A 19,843-nucleotide genomic window follows, 5' to 3' on the forward strand; every position below is an offset into this window, starting at 1 on the left:
CATGCCTGATGATGAGGATTCAAACGCAAATATCAGAGAATAATCTGTTGCATTTTGAACTAGTGGCCAGGCAGGATCAAAATCTCCTGGCTCTCAATCTAGTACATTTCCCAATCCTGTCATCTCTCCTGGAAACTCCCACACCATGCAGGAAAACATGCTTTAGTGGCATTTTCAGAAGCAAAATACCAGGCTGGATGGATGTTTGATGTTTCACAAGATGGCATTTATATGTTATATTGTATAGTTTTATTCTTATTGTCGAATCCTGGGAATATGCTTATTAAAGGCAAATACTCCTTAAGAAACATCCTGTAGATTTTTGAACCCAATTCTTACACAGACACATTATACTGTTTCATAGCCTGTTGTATAGGCAAATGATAGGGCTTAAGCTTTTCTAGCTGTACCAAAGAAAATTTAGAAATTAGGGAGCTGATAGTGTTTTTGAACACCATGCCATCACCACACACACAGTAATGTATACACCTTGCCCCAACTTTGAAAGAACAATAACTAATGAGACTAATTTGTTGTTAATTTGCACCATTTGGAATGACATTTTGAATTTAATACAAATAATAACTTCTAATTATTTGAGGTTAGAGAAATAAGCCAAATGACCACTTTTCTCTCCTACTCTGGAACTGATTATTTTCCTTCTGTTGGTTGGTCATTTAGGGACTTGGGCATTAAAATATTCACAGCTAGAATTAAATGGTTTTGTAAACCTAGGGTTATTTTAAAGCAACCACATCAACAGATAAAAATCAATGCTAAGCATGCAACTAAGTTGATTATGTGGAAGCCAAAGGATTAGCTAGGCAGAGATGACAACAGTTTACTTCTATGGAAAAGCCCCTCTTCAAATTTTCTCCTTATGACTGCCTTTCAGTTTGTAATAATTAGGATTTTTTTTTTTTGCTTAAGCAACAGAAATTGGCTAACTTGATGTAAAAAGGGGGTGATTTAGTTCACAGAATCAAAGGAAAAAACAGAACAACCTCACCTTGGAAAATACATAAGTCACACATCTCTAGAGATCCAGGTTACACATACTAGTGAAGAATAATAGTCCTTTCAGATAATTACATTTCATGATGTGTGCCTACTAACTATTGCTGCTTAACAAACCATCCAAAATTCAGGGGCATGAAATAATAGTTATTCTTTATTCTCACAAGTGTACAAATCAGCTGATTTAGGCTGAATTTCATTAGAGGTTACTCTGCTCTTAGAGTTGCCAGATTTACCAAATAAAAATATAGGATGCTCAGTTAAATTTGAATTTTAAGTAAACAATAAATAATTTTTATTATAAGTGTATCTTATGCAATATTTTGTACATACTTATACTAAAAAGTATTTGTTGTCTGCCTGAGATTCATATTTACCTGAGCACCCTGTATCTTATCAGACAATTCTATGTGCCATCTCCCATCCTCCTTCTCCTGGGCCAAAAGACACAACTGAGCATGTTCTTCTCATGGCAATGACAGAGGCACAACTCTGTTTGTGTTCCACATGCCGACATGCTATTAGCAAGAGCAAGTAACATGGTCCACAGATGAAGAACTATGTGTCACCAGCTGTAGGAATGCATAGACATGGCAGAGGATATATTATAGATAGTACAGGAAGAAGTGCAGAATTGGGGCTATTGACACAGTCTGCCACAGATTGAATCAGTTTCATCCTCCCTTGAGTCATTCCTCATAAAAAACTAAGTTCCCTGGGTGTGGGGGAGAAAGTCTGAATGGTCCAGCTTAGGTCATGCACCCACTCCTTGGCCAAGGGAGAATGGGTCACTTGATTGACAGTGTCAACAAACTGTGGGTGAGCAGTGGTTTCCATAAAGGAAAACCAAGGTGTTTTCCCAAGCAGAATAAAGAAGCTTGGGTTCTGGGCAGAGGGAAGAATACATATCTATTCCACTTATGTCCCTGACTTTGCTTGCATTTCCACCTTTTGCCATATATAATAGAAGCTAGTCTTATACAAAAAAAGAAGGAATGAGTTGGAACCTAAAGAACTATACAGACATGTACAGGCAACTCTAGGTTCACAAAAGTCAGGACAGACCCCGGACATCTGGTAGAGAAGGTGGGTAAGGGAATTACAAAAACAGTGAAGAGAGACAGAAAAACATCAGTGGCAGCACCAGACCAACTGCATCATAAACTTATAAGGCTGCTTCATCGCACAGCTGAAGGAATCCACATATTTAGGTGTACCTAGATTTTAGCATTATTTAGAAGCCACAGTTAAATTTTCATTGAATAGAAAAAAATGTACATTTAACACAGACTGTATTTCAATGAAAGAATATGACCTATTTAATAATTCAGATTTTAAAATTAACACAAAATAGTGTTGTCTTAAAAAATTAATAACATTTAAAAATATATTGGTGATATTAGTTGGCATGGTAAGTAAGGTTTATATTTACATGTTTTCCAGAAATACTGGGCTGGCCAGGTTGGCAGCACTTTATAGGGTGAGTCTGAAAACCAAAATAGTGAGTGCATTTTATATCATTCAACAAATGGTATTGGAGAAATTGACTAAAAAATTATTGAAGGAGCCCTGATTATCTCTCATACCATAAATAAATTCCAGATGATTTAAAGAGTTTGATATGGAAAAAATGAAACAATTAAAAAAAAAGAAGAAATAGAGATAAGTATTTAACTTATCTTTTATTGGAAAAGTATTATCTATGCACAAAAGCAATAGAAGAAATAACAAAAGAAATATCAATAGATATAACAACAAGGAAGTTTTAAACTTCAGCAAAATCAAAATACTCATAAACAAAATTAAAAACCAAGAAACACATTGGGGAAATTGCAACATGACAACAAAAGGTCAATTCCTTATAGTATAAGTAGCTCTCATTAATCAATAAGAAAAACAAAATAATCCAGACAAATAGGAGAGATCACTGAAACTGAATAGGTTGAAAACATCAAATAAATAGTTCAGGGCATTACATGTAGGAAAATATAATAAATCACACTAATACCCTCTGAATAAGAATTGTTAGGGGATAGTCCAGAAAGAAATACACTACTCAGAGTACTATGATGACTCAAGGATTGAGCATAAATCAATATTATAGTGATTTTGAAAAATAAACAACATGTGTTTGCTGATTCAAATAAGATTATTATGTTAAACAGTGCTTCCCAGGCAGTCATTTACTGAGAATTAAACTTAAAAAAAATAAAAATACTATTTCCACCACTTTTGCAGAAGTGAATATAATCTAAAGGAAGAGTAAAGCTTGTGAAATATACAAATCATAGGTTTTGATCCTAGCTCTATTATTCATTAGCTATGTGATTTTTACTCATTTTTGTCCCCTATGTCTGTATGTGTAAAATGGTAGAAATAATAACAGTAATACCTTTTACTTACCAGAATTTTTATATTTTATGAGGTAATAGAACAAAACCTTTGAATTGCCACCTCGATGTTATCAGTGATGATATAAATTTAAATTCTATGAATGGCTATCTCTCTCTCTCTCCCCTCATGGGAAAGAAACAAAAAAGTTAAAACTCAGAAAAGTCTGTAATTGAGGACGTTAGACACCAAGTTCTTCTCATTTCCGATGTTCTTGAAATATACAAACACTTCTCTACCCCATGGTTAGTTTTTTTCATTAAGAGTCAAAGAAGTTGATAGTGAAATAGGTGACTAAAGGGGTAGCTAAAGAAATGTTGATAAAAGCTATATTTTAGTGGTTGAAAATAAAAGCTTACTCCTTTCTGACAAAAATTCAGTGAGATACCTTCTCTGAGTGAAGTAAAGAATTGGGAAAACCTAAGTAAATTTTTTTCAAACACGTTTTGAGCACCTACCATGTTCCCATCACCATGCTCTGTGAGACTCACTGGTTCAGAAAACAAAGGCCCTGACATCTGCCTCTTACAGTTTAGTGCAAGCACGGGTAAGGCAGCTACGGCTCAGTGCTGCCACGGGGAAATGCAGGGCACAAGGTGAGAACACAGTGGGGCGCATGACTGGACATGGTGTCAAGAACAGGGTGGGAGTCAGGGCTGAGAACAACAGGAAAGTCATCCCGGAAACAAGTAAGAAGATAAGCTGTAAGAAGGAGGTAGCATGGGACGGGGATGAGGGATAAAAACTTACCTATCAGGTACAATGTACACTGTTCTGGTGATGGGCACACTAACAGCCTTGACTTCAGCATTAATCAATTCATCCATGTAAGAAGAACCTTGGAACCCCCTAATATTTTGAAATAAAAATTATATAAAAAGAAAAAGAAGACAAGCTGACAGGTTGAAACCTGAAGGGAGGAAGGGGTTAACCACATGAAGAGCTGAAAGAAGAATATTCCATGTAGAAAAATTGGAATGTCAAATGCTGAAACATAAGTGAGGAGACCATATTCCAGGAAGCAAAAGTTGTTTGATACAATAGATGATACAACAGAAATGGAGCAGGAAATGAGGCTGGGGAGAGAAGCAGGAGTCAATCACAAATGACTTAGTAAGCCACATTGTAAAGTTTGGATTTTATCTTGAGGGCAATGAGATTCGTCAAGGGATATTATATTCATATGCACAATTTAGGGGGAAAAATCTGGTTATAGTGTGGTAAAGGTGTAGCAGTGAGCATGAGGAGAGGAAAGCTAGAGAAAGAAACCAGTTTTAATGGTTTTGAAGTAATTCAGGCAAAAAAAAGTAGGGACTGAGGGTAATGAATGAATCTGAGAGATACTTCAAAGGCGTAAGCCTCAGAACTTGGGGATCAATTTTATATGGGGGTAGTGAAGGAGAGAGAGCAGTCAAGCAGTCAAGGGAGGTGCCATTTTTGTTGTTGCTTGGGCAACTCTGCATGATGATACTGTTAACTAAGACAATAAAACACAAGTGTTTTGTGGGAAGAAGGATGTCATGTCAGTCCTGAGTATGTTGAATCTTGGACATCTGTGAAGCATGCACTAGAGATATAGAATAGTCACCTGGAAATGTGGGCAAAACAGTCATGAGAAAAATCTGGGCTGCAGATACTGATTTGGGAGCTGTCAATAACATTGCTTTAGCTTCTGAAGCTAGATAAGATCATTCAATGAATGTATGGGTCGAGATGAAGAAAGAGGACAGTGATCAAACCCTTAACTATAGATATGTAAGGAACAGGATAAGATGAGCTCAAAAGTTAAACTGAGAAAGCTGACTGAAAGAGTAAAAAGAAAAGCAGTTAAGTTTGATGTCCCAGAAACAGAGAAAAAAAAAAAGGACCAAAATAAGGAGATTATGACTGACAGAGTCAGACATCTCAGAGAAAAATAGGATAATAATAAAAATTATCCATAGACCTAGAAACAATATGGCCATTGGTGAGCTTCCTGAGAGCGGTTTCTTTGGAGGTTAAGGAGGGAACCCAGATTGCCTGAAGGTTGAAGTGTGGATGGGAGATGAAGATTGTGCTGTAGAGCAATTTCCTCAAGAAATTTGGAAAGAGAGATTGAAAGTTACTAAGAGGGTAGCCTGGGGTTTGGGAAGGGATTTCTTTCAAGATCAAAAAAGGCTACATTGTATGTAAATGATTTGGGGAAGAAGCTGGTACACAATAAAATAAAGTAGCAAAATATATGATGGAGTGAGATCCATTGGAAGTAATCCAGAGCCAAGTAGGATACAATGATACGATGAGGCTACATTTCTAACTGTTAAACACAAATACTTCCTGTGTCTCCCATCTCTGAGACTCAGGACCTGAGTATGCTGTCCTTAATTAGGAGACACAGTATGGTTTGGTGGCTGGAGCATAGCCCTGCAGTCAATTATTCTAGATTTTATTCCCAATTTTATCAGTACCTGTTTATGTAACATTGATGAAGTGGCTTAACTTTGTGACATGTAAATGCAAAGTCCTAGGTATATGTTCCTTTTATTTAAAAAAGGTAATGTGAGTAAATTATATCATAAGTAATATTTCTCTTGGAACAATTCTCGTAATCATGGAAATGTTTTCTGTTTTATAAATTTGCATGTTTTTACCTTAGAGATATAAAGGGTTTTTTAAAGCCCAGAACACATCCCTATTTCATCTCCATACACTCTGTCCTATGTTGCATGTCAGAGGTAGCTACAACTTGAGTAATGTGGGCTCTTATAATTACTGGATAGCTTCCTGTAGCAGGTTTTAGATTGTTGAGAATGGCACCTAGTCTGTCTAAATCTTGTTCTTGAACACCATCATTGACTTATAGTTTATTGCAGTTGTTGTGAGGTATTCAGAACAGTGGCTTACTCAACTGGGTTTTAGAAACTGGGAATATGAAACAGTGGAACAATGGGACATTCAGGAGCTCTGAATTTTAAGCCCAGCCATGGTTCTTGGTGGGATCACCCTTGACAAGCCATTATTCTTCCCTATAAAAGGAATATGACCTTTCAGGTCTTCATTGTAAAAGTCTGGGGGAACATATTGCAAGTCGATGTGTGAATAGGAGAAAATGACCCTTGACCTCAATAGTTAAAAAGGGAAATAGAAATTCTATAAATAGAGATTGCTAAATAGTGGGAATCAGCTACAGTCTACTTCTGCCATTGGGCTTGATTTGTAATCACCAGTTTCTACCCAGAGGCCCTGCAAGAGTGGAATGATGAGGTCGAGAGAGTCCTCATCCTGCTTCCTCCTTGTTACACCCTGAATGGGTCTGCTGCCCAAATACCATCAGTGTCTACTGACAAGGATGTGTAGGGACTGTATGGCTGTCAGCAGAAAATGTTTCTGTTTTATTCGTCACTACACAGAGTCTCTAATGGGCAGGAAGAATGAGAAAAAGTAAAATTTTTTTATTATTGGACCCTTTCATGCTCTTTTGTCCTTCTCCCTCCCCCAGATACATACTTTGTCAGGGACAGCCTAAGCAACTGAGTGAAAAAGAAGCAAATCACAGTCAAACCATAAACCCTGCTATTTGTAATCAGTCATAACCTCTGTGATGAAATTTTTGAGTAATTCACTTCCCACTTTAGCCTACCAGTGTGGGATCTAATGTTGCCACCCCCGAACACTAATGAGGTAAGTCAGACAGCGGTACAGCTTGCCCTTGGGGACTCATTTCTCACATCACCAAAAAGTAATTTCTGTCATTTTCGGCCATCTGGTAGCCTGGATTGTGAAGATGAAGTTTTATTCAAGTAGTACTTAAGAGCATATGCCTTGGAGTCTGCCTGGATTCAAATTCATTTTCTGCCCCTCACCCAGTCCCCTCTATGCCTTAGTTTCCCACCCATAAATAAAATCCCCATAGAATATAATTTCTTTATTGTAAGAAGTTATTAAAATAACTTTTGAGGACTGAAAAAACTCCACCCTTTTGAAACTAGAATTTCGAAGTAAGTCTTGTAGAATGAAAACAGTTATTTGATGTTATTTGCTGTAAGATAAACAGTCCAATGGTATCTTAAATGTATTTTCAGGAAGTTCCTGAAACAAATAATAAAGATATTTACAATTTCTATATTCCTGAGCAAGGGGTTTTTTTGAAATAGTAACGTCATGTTGATGAAGACAGTAAACTGTGTGAATGTAGATGGTTTAGTTTCCAATTGTTTATGTGCTTCAATTAATTGGCAAAAATTGATAAAATAAATCTGATTCTTCCTAAAAAATTACTGACTGATACTTGTTAAGTACTTTACATGAGGTCTTATGTATAGTAAATGTTTCATTAAATTTAGGTATTATTAAATTTAGGTATTATTAAATTTTCACTAGTGGTAGCAGTGATAGCATTAGAAGTCATAGTATTTTTGAAATTTCTACCTATCTGCGACATAGGTCTTACTAATTAAGTTTTTAAATTCTAAGGTACATCATACAGCCTGTCACACACCCATATGATATTTAGAAGTTTTCTATTGTTTGATTAACCCATGGTTTCCTTATATGGTTAGATTTTAAGTAATGAGGTATTACTACATTCTAATAACACTTCAATGCAATATTACACTAAATAGCATTGTTTTTCTTTTCCTGGTATTTGGAGGAAAGATTGGACTATATTTTATATACATAAAAATAAATATAAATAATAGTAATAAGAAAAATGTGTTAATTTGTATAAATGTGCATGCTCTCTAATATCAAATAAGGTCCATTCTAATCAAAAAAGAGCCAATAAATTTTTATTATATGACACTATGTACTTCCCATAGCACTCATATGGCCATGGGGAGGTATTCTTACCTTATAGTCGTGCTTTAGGAGCTCCTTACAAATTTGGTGAGCAGATAATGAGCACAAGTCTTAAAAACACAAATTTGCAACTTTCAATTGCGTGGACCAGTGCTACAAGCCTGATCTTACTAACATGGTTACACACTCCACTTGCTTTTATCTTTACAGTCCCACCAAAGATCTCCAACATCTCCTCGGATGTCACTGTGAATGAGGGCAGCAACGTGACCCTGGTCTGCATGGCCAATGGCCGTCCTGAACCTGTTATCACCTGGAGACACCTTACACCTACTGGTAAGCAACCCTCCAGTTTCCAATATGCCACATACTGTCCATAATGTTTAAGACATCCTCCTGCTTCAGGGATTCCATTGAATCAGAAGGGCAAACATGTATGTTGTTATGAAAACACTAAGAGCATTGCAGCATAGGTCTTTTTTGGGATCCTCATGGTCTTTGCTAATGTGTTCATATCTATGAAGTTTACAACCATAGTACTGAAAAAATATATATATTAAATATACGTATATATACATGATTTCATTTTCAATAAAACAGCCCCCAAGGCAACAAATATAGAAGGATTGGATTATTTGATATTTTATGAAAAATGGATGCTAGTTTGAGCCTTGGGGCACTGTTTTGTATGAATTAAGTTTACATAGTTGTTTTTATGTTTGTTTGTTTTGCTTTGCTGTTAACTATGGTTTCCAAATATATAACACTTTTTTTAAAGAAATCTGTCAGGAATAATACAAAATTGTTTCTTGGCCGGGCGCGGTGGCTCACGCCTGTAATCCTAGCTCTGGGAGGCCGAGGCGGGTGGATTGCTCGAGGTCAGGAGTTCGAGACCAGCCTGAGCAAGAGCGAGACCCCGTCTCTACTAAAAATAGAAAGAAATTATCTGGCCAACTAAAAATATATATACAAAAAAAATTAGCCGGGCATGGTGGCTCATGCCTGTAGTCCCAGCTACTCGGGAGGCTGAGGCAGTAGGATCGCTTAAGCCCAGGAGTTTGAGGTTGCTGTGAGCTAGGCTGATGCCACGGCACTCACTCTAGCCCGGGCAACAAAGTGAGACTCTGTCTCAAAAAAAAAAAAAAAAAAAAAACAAAATTGTTTCTCATCTCTAATGTCCTGTCTTTGACATCTAGTTCTGTGTTGGGTGTCAGACATGGGCAACACTGCATGAGCTCATTATGGATCCCAGCTATTGATGCTAAATCAGTAAAAATCAGAAAATGATTTCCCAGGACTGTCTTCTGTATCCTTTCCTGTCCCTTCTCACCACCATCACCAAAGAAAGGAGAGAAAGGAGGCTTTTCTGCTTTTTAAACTTTATTTAAATGTTTTTTCCAAATTATTTAGGATTAACTGCCTGCATACTTCCCCACTCTACCAATTATATGTTCTTATATGCAAAACCATGCCTTTGCCAATGACATGGTCTTTGTAGAATGATACCTGCTACTTAATTGTTTCAGAAAGAGGAACTATGGGTCAATTATTCTTATAACATATTGTTTATTTTGGTAGAAACCCCCCAAGTTTTAACTGATTTATATCTGATAGTCTGTTAAAGTTTTCTCATATAAGGACTTAGAAATTTAAGTTACAACATATTCATTTTGGAATGAACACCATAAAAAATATTGTACAAAGTTAGGCATACGATAGGAGCTTTCCTGACATATTCCTAAAAGGCCAGGATAGTGTCTGGTTATAGTGTCTTTAAAAATCTCTGTATTTTGTAATAGGAGAATATGGGGCCTTCATTTGCCATTAGACCCCAAATTAATTTCTCAGGTAAAGTTCAGACCAACCTACGGAGTGGTCTTATATTTAGGCAGGTATTCTTATTAGAGGCCTCTATTTTCTTAAGAAAATGTCACTCAGAACCCACCCTTATTAACACATGCAACTCATCATTTATCGATAATCCATGATTATTTGGGAAATCAATATCAAACTCATTTCCTCACAGACTCATTTTAGACCTCACATGGAAAAGAGTACACAATGGAGGATGGTCTGAAGTTCGAAACTGTGGATATCATACACCGTTCCCATGGAATAAATTAAACCTTCAGACACATTCTGCTTGGGTGGTATTATATTAGCTCCCAATCCCACACTACACTCCCCATCTCAAGTAGAATTGCTTTTACTTTATGGCAATTTGGTATAGAAGCTACTAGTTCATGTTTAAGGATGTTGTAAAAGATACCTTCCGAAATCATTGTGTTTAATGTTGTTATTGAGAGATGATGAATTTTTTACAGAGTTTTCCTTTGAAAGAACCCTTTGAAGAAGTTCCCCTTTGTTTTCAATATCTCTACTGTCTTTTTCCTAAGCAACAGTTTGGTTTTTCTAAGAATAGGCCCGGTGAATTTTTGTAAATGATCATGTGTCCTTCACTGTATTGACTGTTAACAAAATTAGAACCAAATTTATGGATCATCTGTAAAGAAATATAAATTATTATATAGAAATTACACATTAAAATTTATTTTAAGTAAACTATGTAGGAGTTTATGACACCAAAGTCATATTCCTGCTATCATCTTGTTTTCTTACCATTATTTTCATTTTATCTCACCTTTTCTAATTAATTTTGGTGTCTATATAAAGATATTACTTATAATCTCTTTTGTGGAACAGGTGGTAGATCAAAGAAGTACAAAAAAGGAGAGAGAAAGGAGGGAAGATAGATTATATTCAAGTTACCATCAAGTAATGAACTGCATAAATAGAAAGACATTATTTCTTTTGGGACAATACTGACTTGAACCCAAAAACAGATTCTTTTTTATCTCTGGAGTTTAGAAAAATTCCAAGATAGAACCAGAGTTTCAAGGGCCTTTCCCAGATTGTCTAAAAGTTTAGGTCTTCATGGGTAACTCTAATAAACTTCCCCAGGATAATAAGCATTTGATTTGAGCCCTTGATGACATGGTTTTCTATAATGTCTCAAGTCAACAAAAGACCAGAGGACAGCCTGTCTTCCAGAGTAAACACAGAATAAACATACACTCAGAGAACCCTGGAGTCTTCAAAATCAAGTAGAAAAATAGGTGTACTCATAGGGATTCCCAATAGTCAATACCAGAGGTCAGCAAACTACAGCCAATGGGCCCAATCCAGTCTGCCCCACTTATGTACTGCCTGCCCGCTAAGAACGGTTTATAAATTGTTAAATGGTGGAGAACAATCAAAAGAGGAATTCTATTTCTTTGACATGCAAAAATATGTAAAATTCAAATTGCAGTGTACATACATACAGTTTTATTGAAACACAGCCATATTCATTCATTTACATATTGTCTATGGCTGCTTTTGTTCTGAAACAGCAGAGTAGAGTAGTTGCAATAAATATCACTTGGGCCACAGAGCCTAAAATATTTTCTATTTGGTCCTTCACAAAAAAGTTTACAAACCCTTGCCTGTGGGACACAGGACAAGGATTTGCTGCATTCATCCATGGCCCCGTAGGGCTTTAGGGATAGATGTGCTCTCTCAGGAGTCTTCAACATCTCAAGGGAAAAAACCTGACTCCTCTATAGTCTCCTATCTAGGCCCACTCTGTGGGTCAGATTCTATTCTGACACATGCAAAACCAGCTCCCAGATGCATTTGCAGACTACTATTCCTCCTTGCATTCCCAAGTCTATTCTTTGATTCCTTTCACATCTGACCTAAATAACCACTATGATAACCATATTACTGGTGACAGGAGAGAGAACTTGTCTTTACTATTTTAAAAGGAAGCTAACGTTTTTTTATTTTGTGTTTGTGGGGTTTTACAAAATTTCTTTCAAAATTTGGAAACAGTGGGTGATTCTTTTCAGCTTATAGTGTGAAGCCTTTCTTGGAGACACCCAAAAAAGAGACTCTGCTCCCTGCGTGACAGCAAAGCTGCCTGCAACCCGTGGCCATGTGAACAAGAAAATTTCAGCTAGCTTTGTTCAATTATTAATTGTGCTTCCAACAGTACAGAGTTTGACTGCCTTGCAGAGGAAATGTACCTGTAATTAGTTCGACCCCACAGGAACACTGAGCCTTGAAAGTGGGAAAATTCCACGCAGGGTTCACAAATGTCTGATTACCTTTCATTGGATAACACAAGAAGGAGAAAAGAAAGAAAGATGCATAGTATATTTTTACAAGGAGAATATTTATTACTTCTTAATTTTTTTTCAAATTTTGGTTAGGCCATTTTGTTTCTCTTTCTTTTGACATCCAGAGTTTCTCTTTCAATTATATTGCAAGTGTTTTTAAAGAGGGAAATTAGAAGAATGGTAAATTTTTCATACATACAAAATCAAAAACACCTGGCTTAGATGAAGTAGAAGACATTGATGCATTCCATGGGTATCTTTCTTGTATTTCCGATTTCTTAATTTTCCTCTCTTCTTCAGTTATTTTATATAGTCAAAATGGTATGTCACAAATGTGGTTATTAAATATGACCTATTTTCTCCCTTAATTAAGTTAGACTTTCATAATCCCGTGACTCCCAGAAGGCAATTGCACCGTAACATGTATTTTCTATGGAGTGTTTGATCTTCCTTCTGTGAGCAATGCTGCTCCCATCTTCATTTAACTTTGTTTCTAAATCTTTCTTCTTGCATTCATAAGTCCCTTTCTCATATGTGCATCATGTGGTGTCAGGATTGCTCAGGGTCACAGAAAGAGTTTCTATCCATTTCATTTCTACAAAGGTTTTCACAACCTCAGTAGCTTTCTACCTCTGAAAAACTCAAAAGGCACATTGACGATTTAGCCCCTTAGGCTAAGAACAACTCAGGAGGTACTGTGCAATTTTCTTGTCCAGCCAGAAGCCAGATTTGACATCAACACCAAGTATAGGAATCTCACTTAGGAAATACTTTGTATTTTTATGGGGTGAGTGGGAAAATATTGTGCTAGGAGGGGCTAATAGGGCCCCACAAAGTCTGAAATCCCATTTTGGGATTTAATCACTTGGTCTGAGATTCCTCTTTTAATTCATTTCCAAGTCTAAACCTTTGACCAGTGGTACTCTTGAACTCCACTAATGCTAAACCCCTAACTGCCTTACTTCTAATTGTACAGCTCACCCAATATGACCACCATAGACTCTGACCTCATGGATATGGGCAAAATATATAATGTTAAACTGAACTCATTTATTTAAGTGGAATTCCAGAAATACATGTTGCAAGTAATTCTCATCTGGTCCTTTGACTATAGCAATGTTAGAATTAGTAAGACTTTATATTTAACACAGAGAACATATGATTTACAGTTTAAGTTTCAGGAAATTATTTCTCTGGGGTTTTCTTGTATGGCCCTTCCAGAAGATTCTGTGAGTCAAACTTTGTAGCATATGGCTGTGCAAAAGTCAAACCTATGCACTTTATGGGTAAAGGCTATTGACCGCAGAGTAACAATTCAAAGGAGAATAATGGCTGAACTTATTCTATCAATTTTATCTATTTATTTCTTGCATTTTTAAATATTCCCCTTTTCCCTTTACAAAGAGGAGAAAAATGTGTAAATAAAAATTCTGTTTTCTTTTTGCTGTCTTACTTGTATATTGGTTTTAAATTATGTCATCCATCAATACAGAATGATATTCAGATTAATGTTGATCTCCATCTCACAATTTATTCTTTTGGCAAGAATTATAGAGTGCTCACTCTGTAAAAGGTTACAATGAAGAGTATGACAGACATGGTCCCTGTACAAATGGTGCATATAGTTGAACAAGAAAGCAGGACGTTGAACTAATATGGACGCTCCTTGACTTGGGATAGGTTCATCGATACGTAAGCCCATCTTAAGTCAAAGAGCATACTGAATGTACATGCTTTTGCACCATTATAAGATTGCAAAATTGTAAGTCAGGACCATCTATAATTGAATGAATAACCCCTTAATTAGATTCTTCATTATGAGGGAAAATTATAGCATTCAGTAAGACCATAAAATAGGGCCATATAGCAAAATCTGCAAGGCCAGCAGAGCTACCCTAAGGGCAAAATATGCTGAAACCTCAAGAGCAAATAGGACCTGGCCAAGAAAATAGGGGAAAAAAGAGTATCCTAGAAATAGCGTACAGCATATATAAGGCCCCGAATGATAATACATTTAAGAATCCAGGTGAGCAACTTTATATAAAATTATGTTAGTGCTTTGTTATGCTACTTTCTTTCAATATTTAAATCTCTTTTTTTAAACACACATCACTTAGTTTTTAATTTTTAATATTCCTATTTTCTCTCTCTAAAAAGCACAAAAATAAACAAAGAAAAAAATTTTCTACAATATTTTACTTCCAGTGCCTTAATTGTGAGGTACTTCACCACTTCAAATCTGTTTTTGCCACTATTCCAAATAGTTTAAAATGTGTTTACAATAGGTTTAAAAATAGAATCTGTATCAAATGTTATGAGTATTAAAAGCATATGTAGGCAAAGTTCTTAGTGCAGTATTAGCTATCATTGATAATATTTTATCTATTGTAATTATTAGTTACCTATATGTTAACTGCCTATAGTGATAATTTTGGGTGAGACCGATAATTTCATTGGAAACAACCTCAATGCCTTCTTTATCCAAGTCTAGACTCCATTCCAGCATGACAACCAAGGGGATTTTAAAATGCTGTCATCAAAGCTAGTCTTTTCTTAATTTTTTTTTTATTTCAGCATATTACAGGGATACAAATGTTTAGGTTACATATATTGCCTTTGCCCTGCCTGAGTCAGAGCTTCAAGTGTGCCCATCCCCCAGATGGTGCGCACTGCACCCATTAGGTGTGAATATACCCATCCCCTCCTCCACCCTTCCATCTGCCAGACACCCAATGAATGTTACTACTATATGTGCACATAAGTGTTGATCAGTTAGTAAATACCAATTTGATGGTGAGTACATGTGGTGCTTGTTTTTCCATTCTTATGATACTTCACTTAGTAGAATGGGCTCCAGCTCTGTCTAGGATAATACAAAAAGTGCTAGATCACCATTGTTTTTTGTGGCTGAGTAGAACTCCATGGTATACGTATACCACTAGTCTTAATATTTTTATTTTTTACATTACATTTCAATATACCCACTTAAGGTGTGTCTTTTACAAAAGGACATGACAACAGACATGACAACAACAGTGTCTTGTTAGAGAAGGAATTTCTAACATGTTTTATTTGTGTGTCCATCCTTCTCCTAGAGCATTAGTTTTCCAAGAGTCTGATTATGTAACAGTAGATATTTTATTAACTGTAACTACATAGAACATATAGTGGTAAATTACAACCCTTGTGATTTTTTTCCAAGACTCATATTTAGGAGATGATTGTACTATCACACTAAAAAACCTGACCTGTAATGTTCAGCAGTGAGCTGTTGAGTGTTAACAGAAGGGCACTCCATAGTTAAAAAAAAAAAAAGTAAAGCATTAATATATTTTCTTGGATAAGTATATTAAAAAGATCAAGGTGATCATGAAATTGTTGAAATAGGCAGATATTTGCACATGAAATTCATCAGGATAAATGCAGGTTGGTTTTCTTGGAAGCCAAATAAATCACTAAAGAACAGAATACAATAGGACTTGTGATGACATGGCTTATCTATAAAGGAAAATGTCCAGTTTGGTTGTGCAGCTCTTATGGACTTTCCACGATGGATTTGGAATCTTGGCTGTGGATGTCAGTTAGGATGTATCCTAATATCCTTCATGAGATGCCAGGGTAGGTCTGCTTTCAATCCTTACCAATCTAAGGATCTAAATCTCAGGGTGAGGGGCTTTAATGCCATGATAAGTAGTTTGAACTTTGTTCCAAAAGCAATGGGAAATTGGGAAAGTAAGCAGGAAAATTAACTTGACCATTTTTATATTTAGAAATAGTAGGAAAAAGTCCCATTGGAAAACTGAGAAATTCCAGGTGAAAGGAAATACTGGTTGAACTATATTGCGACAATACCAGTAAGGAAAGGTGAATGAACTAGTAGTTATTAAGGAAAAGAATCAAGATAATGTGTCAAATAAATCATTGCTGGGGCAAAGGGAGAGAAACAGGCCTGGATCACTCTCTTGTATCTGGCCTGGACAATTTTTATCTCCTACCCTGAACATTTCTTGGAACTTGTTCTCTGGGCTCCTCTGCTTCTGATCACCCTGGGTAAATGCCTTGATTCACGGTTCTAAGAAATAGGGCTATTCCTTGCCTATCAAAGTTGGACCCTGATCATCTGAACTGTTATCACTTTGAAGCTTTATATTATTGAAATGCAGAATATTAGGCCCCACCTCAGACCCACTGCATCAGAGTGTGCATTTCCTCAAGATCCCCCGGAGGTTTGTATGCACCTTAAGCTTTGAAAAGTCTGGGCTAGAGGTAAAGAGAGAAAGCTGTTTTCCTTAGTATTCAAAGTGTAAAAATTAGGGATCTTTCCCCAATTTTCTACCACCCCACTAATCCTAAACTTCACTCCCACCTCCCCTCCTTTCCAAATGCATTTCTACTATGAAAAGAGAAAAAAAAATATTGTAGGGGGTGGGGTACAATTCTGTGCCATTGAATATTTATTACTGGAAAGAAGAGCACCTAATGCTCTACCTGCTGCGTCAGATGCTGCTGCTAAATATTACAGGAAAAATTTAGGCTACTGTATGAAGAGATACAGTCTGAATGACAGTAGCCACTTTTCTCATCATCTTTTAAAATAGATTTATCTGCAAAATGTAGATAATAAGATGTGCCCTGCCTGCCTCACACTGTTGCTTTGAGGGGCCAAATGAGATAATGAACATGAGAGTAGTTTGAAAAGTGTGAAGCTCTCTACAAATGCACAGGATTGAGAGGAAGAGTAATTTGGTAGAAAGGCTACAGAATTTGCAGTCAGAAACCCTGGGTCTGAGTCTCTGTTTGCCATAATTTACCTTTATGGGGGTTTGGCTAAGTTCTTTAAACTTTCCACTTTTCACCTGTAAAAGATGAATAATAGAATGCCTGCTCACCTACCAGGATTCCTGTGTTGTCTCAAGTGAGACAATGTATATGAAAGTGATTTATTAACCATAAAGCATTATTCAAGTGTTGTTTGTTATTATTGTCTTAGATTTCACAAAGCAAAATTACAGCAGTCATTTTGGTTAGATGGTAGACAGAACTAACTTCAAGACAGGGAAGCACTCCACTTGACCACATAACTAATAAAACTAGAGTCTCTGGATAGTCTAAAACAATGGGCCTTAGAGTGTAGTCCCCAAACCAGCAGCATCAGTATCACCTAAAAACTTGTTAGAAATGCAGGTTGTCAGAACCCACAGGAGACTTACATGAATCAGAAACTGTCGATGTGAAGCCCAACAATTTGTAGTTTAACCAGCCCTGCAGGTGATTCTGATGCACAATAAACTTAGAAAATGCCTGCTTTAAAGAAAACACATCTTTCTGAGATAGTCAGAGTTGTGTGCTGTTTCTACCAAGCAGAAGAATAGGGCACTTGTGCACTGCAATAATAAATCAATAGGAAAAGTTTCAGTAACCTAGTGTGTGTGCGTGTGTGTGTGTGTGTATATAAATCTATCTGATATATAAATGCACTATCACATTTCTTTGGTTAGAATTTCTATCACTTTAGATGAAGAGGTTTAGAAGTAACAATTGCACAGAAATTCCCACTTTGTCTTTTTCTATCTACATTCTAATGATGTTGGAGGCTAACATATCACTTAAAATGTGCACACATTTCTGAAATCCTCATCATTCTCTTGGCATATTCATTTGCAAGTCTCCCAGTACACTGAAGCTGCAATTCATTCTAATAAAACAGAGAAACCTCAATAGATAACTCAAATGGGGTCAAACTGCCCACAAAAGACATGCCAATAAAATCACCCCATGTCACTTAAGAAACGTTGTGAGAAGTAAATTCCTTTGCAAAAAAAGAAAAAAATCTTGCCATTTCCTTTATGTATCACTGAACTTCACTTCATGAATCAAATCAGGTATTTTTCTCAAGTTGGTCAACAATTCAAAAGCCCAAGATGCTCTGTGAAGTCACATGATTACAAAGTGACTTTGTCTGCAGTTGACTGAAGTGTTAAAATCTGATGAAGGGAAGAGAAAAAGAAAAAAAATAAACTTTAATAATTCAGTTGGCAAATATCAATGCAAATCAGATCTAATTCTTTAAGGTATTCTAGTAATAAAAACTAAAATGTCAGTCTTTGAATGACATCAGTCTTTTTTTATAAAAAGTTTTTGGCCCTGTCACTGAGCCTTCCTTTATGCTGTTTTGGCTGTCGAAGACAGATCCAGATCAGGGAATGAAGGATTTGAAATGCAGATGGGAAAATAGTCTCAGCAAGTTAGTCTTCAGAGGACAATTCAAGAGACATTTTATATTGTTAAAAACTCCACCACCTCCGCCCTGCCCCCGCCAAAAGAAAAGCCATGGGAACAATGCTTCAAATTGCAACAAATTATATATTCCAAAATTTCAGCTTTGAACAAAAATCGCTTCAACAATAACACATAGCATTGAGGACTTAGATGCCCATTGCTCAGGGTCACTTCTGTGATATGGACACAAAAATAGGCAGTAGGAAATTCTTTGGGCAATTCTTTGTCTAAATTCTGGAATTTAGACAAGCTTACTTCTGGAGCCATCTAGAAAAGAGAGATGGGTTCCTACTGTTACATGAAGAAAACAGAGATAGACATCTTTTATTTTCTAGTAAAGTAATTATTAATAAGAGCTTGCTGCATATGTAATAACTTTTATAAGCCCACCTATTTAAAAATATTTAAATAAGCTTACTTATTTTAAAAATGTCACTGTAGTATATTAGTCAGCCGGGGTGGCTATTATAAAATACTATATACTGGGAGGCTTAAACAGAAGAGATTTAGTTTCTCACAGTTCTGGAGGCTAGGAGTCCATTATCAGGGTGGCAGCATGGGCAGGTTCTGGTGATGGCCCTCTTCCTGACTTGTGGGGGGCTGCCATCTCCCTGGGTCCTCCCATGACTTCTTTGTGTGTGTGGAAACAGTGGGCAAGCTCTATGGTTTATCCTCTCAAAAGGGCACTGATCCTATTATGAAGGCCTCATGACCTCATTGAAATCTAATCACTTCCCAAAGGCATCATCTCCAAACACCATCACATTAGTGGTTAGGGATTCAACATGTGAATTTGTGGGGACACAAATCAGTTTATAGCATATAATACCTACTCTCTTGATGCTGAGTATCAGGACCTCCAGCTTATCTGGTTTTCTTTGAGCTCTGGGGTCACAGAATTGCGATTGCCCTGTTGTCATTTGGACTGGCTATAACCTGGAGTTAAATGCTCTCTTAAACTCAGAATACACATTCATAATCCAAGAAGCAAATGGGAACAGCATTACCACCCTATTGCTGGCTCCCTTTCCAAAATCTGAATGTCCTGTCAGTAGAGCCCACACTAGATATCTTCTCTATAATGCCAAAGAACCAGTAGAAGACCCAAAGCACACCCCATTGGATTTTCTTGTAACACACAGGGCCAAACTGAAAAAAAAATTGTTTTACACATGTGTAGGTAGCTATAACTTTCTATCCTTGGCAGTTCCGTGACT

The 19,843-nt window shown here is 36.5% G+C and overlaps 1 protein-coding gene across 1 annotated transcript in view; it reads left to right on the forward strand.

Annotated features, from left to right (window-relative positions):
- LOC123630521 (limbic system associated membrane protein) overlaps positions 1-19,843 on the forward strand; it is a 599,650-nt gene that overhangs the window by 384,220 nt on the left and 195,587 nt on the right. The window contains exon 3 of the mRNA XM_045540224.1: positions 8,398-8,523. Within this exon, the coding sequence (XP_045396180.1) occupies positions 8,398-8,523 (126 nt within the window). The remainder of the gene's footprint in view (positions 1-8,397; positions 8,524-19,843) is intronic.

The sequence above is a fragment of the Lemur catta genome, chromosome 1 (assembly GCF_020740605.2).
Source record: "Lemur catta isolate mLemCat1 chromosome 1, mLemCat1.pri, whole genome shotgun sequence".
In the NCBI taxonomy this organism is placed as follows: domain Eukaryota; kingdom Metazoa; phylum Chordata; class Mammalia; order Primates; family Lemuridae; genus Lemur; species Lemur catta.